General features: G+C 43.7%; 1 protein-coding gene across 1 annotated transcript; it reads right to left on the reverse strand.

Annotated features, from left to right (window-relative positions):
• Window positions 1–499: 499 nt before the first annotated feature.
• LOC108054637 (probable citrate synthase, mitochondrial) lies at window positions 500–2,406 on the reverse strand. The gene is made up of 4 exons (XM_017137676.3): window positions 2,249–2,406; window positions 1,974–2,185; window positions 1,058–1,829; window positions 500–1,002 (listed from the first exon to the last, which is right to left on the reverse strand). The coding sequence occupies exons 1-4, from the start codon at window positions 2,291–2,293 to the stop codon at window positions 595–597; spliced, it is 1,437 nt and encodes a 478-aa protein (XP_016993165.3). The 5' UTR covers window positions 2,294–2,406; the 3' UTR covers window positions 500–594.
• Window positions 2,407–5,118: the final 2,712 nt, after the last annotated feature.

Genomic DNA, 5,118 nt, shown 5'->3' on the forward strand with positions numbered 1-5,118 from the left:
ATGAAATTCCTGGCGAGTGGCGAGGGAATTGCACACATTAATATCCTTGATTTGTCCAGAGTAATTCAAATGTGCTGAATGGTAAATGCTTGCATAAAACGCAAATCAAATTTATTTCCTTTCCAAACTATGGCGTTTTCAACTCCTCACCAAATCCTTGGCTCAAGTGTACGATAAACTGATTATAATTAATCATTTTAATTGAGCAGAGCTTGGATTACGCGCCAGATTTATGATCCACTTTGGGTCCTGAATTGGATATTAGACACGTTTCTTAGAGCCGCCAACATCAAAGCAATGGAAATGCGATTTATTCCAGCCTACGCCATAATTACAATGCTCATAGGAAGAAAAGGGGATGGTGAGCAGGGGTTCCAAAACAGACCGCATATCAAAGAAGTCATAAATAGACCGCCAAATGTCAGTCAGCCGAACCAATTACAATATGCCAAACACATGTAAAAGAACGGCCCATATGTCAATGACTTGAAATGAAATCTTGGAATGTAGGTATACCGAGTACAAATTTATTGAAAAAACCAAAGGGTTAGAGAATTTCGTCAATTAAATAATAATCATTTTTTAGGTTCGGTTTCAGCACTTCTTCTTATTTTTTCCCGCCTTTTCGTCGGCTGCCTTGATGAACTTGCAGAGTTCCGACGACGAGAAGGACTTGGGCCGCTCGATGGGTGCACCCAGGGCACGTGACCAAATGAGCTGGGACAGAACGCCCAGAGCCCGGGAAACTCCGAAGAGGACCGTGTAGTACTTCAGCTCCTTCAGGCAGTAGTGCTGCAGCAGCACACCCGAATGGGCGTCCACGTTCGGATACGGATTGGCCACCTTGTTGAGCTTCTTGAGCACCTCCGGTATGATCTTCCACAGACGAGTCACCAGCTTAACGCCCGCATCATCCTTGCAGTGCTTCATGGCAAACTCGTTTTGCAGGACGAACCGGGGATCAGTGTCCCGCAGGACGGCATGCCCATAGCCGGGAATAACCTGCCATTGAAATGGAAATTAATAGGAACTATAAGGGATTTCTTGGGACCCAGACCTGACCGCCCTTCAGCGTGTCGTCGATGAACTTCTTCAGCTGGTCGTCCGTGGGCTCGTCGCCGATGGCCTTCCTGAGCTTCGTCAGCCAGACGAGTACTTCCTGATTGGCCAGGCCGTGGAGAGGGCCAGCTAGGCCGCACATGCTGGCCGAGAAGGAGAGGAAGGGATCGCTGAGCGCCGAACCGACCAGGTGGGAGGTGTGGGCGGAAACGTTGCCGCTCTCGTGGTCCGCATGGAGGATCATGTAGAGGCGTATGAGATCGACGAACTCCTCGTCCGGTAGTCCCAGCATGCGGCAATAGTTGCCAGACCAATCCTGCTCCTTACTAATCTCCCGGGAGCCCTCGCCGTCCTTGAAAACATTGTTGTATATGGCCGCCGCCACGGTGGGCAGCATGGCGCACAGGTTCATCGAATCCTCGTAGATGTACTCCCAGTAGACGCCCCTCTTCACCCCCTTGCTGTAGGCCTCCACGAACTTGCTCTGCGGATTGAGGCAGGCGCAGGCGGCGCACAGCTGGGCCATCGGGTGCACCCGCTTGTCCATGGAGTCAATCAGCCGCAGGCAGTAGCGCGGCACATTGCCACGTCTCAGCCACTCCTTGGTGACCTCGGCGGCCTCCTCCTTGGTGGGCATCGACCCGGTGGTCAGCAGGAAGAAGCAGCCCTCTGGAGTGCCCTCCTGGGAGCCCTCGCGCACCCGCGGCAGCTTGGCGCACACGTCCTTCAGCAACTTTCCGCGGTAGAAGATGCCCTTGTTTTTGTCCAGGCTGGAATTGGATATTTCATTTAAATACTTAAACTTTAATCAATAAACTATATTACAAAATATGAGTTATGGATGGAAGTGGTAGCATCAGTACACAAATAAATTTTGGCATAACTAATAATCTTTATTTCCAAAATAAACATACCTGGAGGTCTCGCAAAACAGGAGCGGAAGTCCCCGCATTCCCCCAATAACACTATTAACGGTGATCTGGCCAATTGACTTCTTGCCATGCAAACACTTGATACCCAAAAACTTTTCACGCTCTACGGGTATTTTCTTGGCCAGTTTGGCTTTGATGCCTTTGCCTTTGCCTCCTCCATCCTTACAGTCAGCAAGGGAACGGTTAAGAACGGTCTTAAAAAAACAAGAAAAAAATAGTTTTATTACAGCTTATTGGGGAGAATTTATTGACAATACCTTTATGAAGCTTGTGCAGCATCTATATTTTGGAAATTCTTGCATGGCGAAAGGCGTGTGCGGTGGCAGATGGTAAAGTAAACTTGGAATTTTGATGAAGGAGATCGAATTGCCAGTGTAGTGAGTAAGAGTGATAAAAGTAAAGATAAATTTTACATAGCCTTCTGCTTACAATCGAGCTCCTAAGTAGCAATGTTGTTTAACAAATAAATCAGTTAAGTTTGGAAAATGCCTTGAATAGACTACACCTTAAATCAAGAATCGCCAGGAACTGCTAGAAAATCATTTAGCATGAACACACATTATAGTTATTTAATCGCCCATAAGAAAATGCAGCACATCGAACAGTCTGTTCAAGAATAACTGATGCTCTTGCAGTCCCAGATGAACAGTGATTTAATTGCAATATTATTCTATTGCATTTCAATGTGGTTGACAGAGCCCAGAGGAGCTGAGTTGTTGTTGGCAATTTGTCGTTTGTTTCCAGGGACTAACTTTAAGCTGCAACCAAAATTAATTCCTGTTTGTTTGTCGCTTAACGAAATGTTTGGGTCATTTGTGTGGCACCAAAGCCGAACTGCAACGAACACACACTTTCGCTCTCAACTGGGAAAACTCTCTGTATGAAATTACAAAAAATTAAATATCTATTTGTAGTTTCGGGCATTGGGGAATTTTACGTTACTTTGGCTCATCTGCCAGAAACAGAGCGCTTTTGTTTGGAGAGTCGAGCGATGGGCGATGGGACATGGGGAATGCGAATCCGAATGTGAGTGAGTGGAATTGGTACTTTGGTAGCGTTTTTCATCTGCCATTGCCCATTGGGCTGCACTTTGGGGAATTTTTCGGTTCGGTTTTTGCCGCCATTCATGCTGCCCAGCAAATTTATATTTGTTTGTTTGCCGTTCTGATTTTGTCCAGCTTTTGGGGCAATCAGCGCACAAAAAGGCCGGAGTGGGAAAAAATATATAAAACTTTGCTTTTAATTAAAACATATTTTACATACACATGCAGCGGAAAAATAGAAAAAACGTATAAATATGAAAATATTTTCGCACAGCTTCACTAACAGCCATCAAATGGAAATTAAAACTTTATCGCTCGGTAGATCTCGCTTCGCTTTTTGTGAGCCTTCCCCAACACGGATCCTCTGTAAATGGGCATTCAGTCAACAAGTATTCCACTTTGACTTTATCCACTCATTATTCCCCTCTTTTTTTGTGCCAGTAAGTTTTGCATTTTATTAATTAACATTCAATTAGCGAAAACTATTGTGGCCGTGCCGCATTCAAGTGGCATTTAAGCTATTCACGAATTTGTAAGCCGGCCATTCAGATATTCAAATGGAGTCCGCTTTTTGCCCAATTCAAAACTGTTCTATTAAATACGATTTGCTTTTTTCACAGTTTTAGTTTTATCTCTTTTTCAGGTGCTCATAGTTTGCAGCATTCAATCTTTTTTCGCCGCGACACTGAAAATAACAATGAATATGAAATTAATTGAATAATTGAAATATAATCGCATAGAATTAAACCTGGGTTTTTGGTTCCTTGGAATCTCCTGATGAAAAGCGGGATTTGAACATATTGGAAAAATTCCGGACTTATCACATTTTAATTTTTATTTAACTTAAAGATAATTTTTTTCTGAGTGGCTTTGAACTAAGCTCTGCCTTTTCTATGTCCATGTTGTCCTCCATAAATTTCCCGTTCTGAGAATTTTTCCGCTTTGCCTTTGGTGTTTGGTTCATTACAAGTTTAAATAATTTCCCTCGACTCGCCGCTTCTCTCGTCTTTGTTCGTCTTTTTTGCCCGATATTGCGAAAGCAATAGCAAAAGCTTAAAGTGGACAACGCCCTTGAATGCGAAATCGAATTTCGCACTTAAGCAGCTGTCAGCAACGGTATCTATCTTGGCCCAAACACCCACCCCACCCAGCCAACCATTTCCTTTGGCGCTCCTACTAGACTCCCCGTTTTTTTTTTGTGCGTTGCCCTGAAAGTTGCATCATGGACAAGTTGCAAGCTGAATACATAGGAGCAAAAAGGTTGGAAACAATTTTGTTGCCTTAATGCATAATAGAAAGTGTCGTATCCATGACAGCCAAACTTTAAAATGATTTTATTAACTTAACTTTGTTGCCCACCAAGCACACAAAACAAGTGCAAACTCTGAGAGTCAAAGAGGCCGAGGGCGGTCAAATAAAAATGGAACGTTATTCCAACTTAACAATATACTTAACTTGGGCTATTTGTCACTGGCAGCTAACAGCAGGCAGAATACCCACCACTCGAGTGAAAAGTGAAGGGGAAATGTGGTATTCAAAAGCTTTTCAAGGTGATTTTGTTTCAATAAACTTCTTAAGTAGGGAAAGGATAATTATCCAATTATAATTGACTAATTTTTCCAATTTTTTACGGATAAAGCCGCTAAGAACCGGACTAATCTGTCAAGAAAAAGGATATATTGGCAGCTCTGCCCTGATTGCTTTCACTTTTAGCCGAGTGGCGAAGACTTCTTAAAGTTGTGCGGAATGTCATATGCAAATGCAATTACAGTACTTTTAGCATCGCTTTCTTATTTTCCGAATGCCACCCAATCGATGGCTTCGCATTTCGCCACTCGATGGAGGTTCTACCATACATGTACTATACGTGAGTGAGTGTTCGAAGTGGTTCTTCACGAACTTTGACGTTTCCACTAATGAAAGTTCTCCCACATACGTGCGTATGTGTGAGGGTGCCAAGGAGTTTTCGTTTAGGTTGATATTGCTTGGCTTTTGTTGACATCACGTCGAACCTGTTACGAGTGTCAGCTCGATTTTCCCTATTTTTTCGCTTGCAACCCGAAATTCACGTGTCTGAGGTCACG

Source organism: Drosophila takahashii, chromosome 3R (assembly GCF_030179915.1).
Source record: "Drosophila takahashii strain IR98-3 E-12201 chromosome 3R, DtakHiC1v2, whole genome shotgun sequence".
NCBI lineage: Eukaryota > Metazoa > Arthropoda > Insecta > Diptera > Drosophilidae > Drosophila > Drosophila takahashii.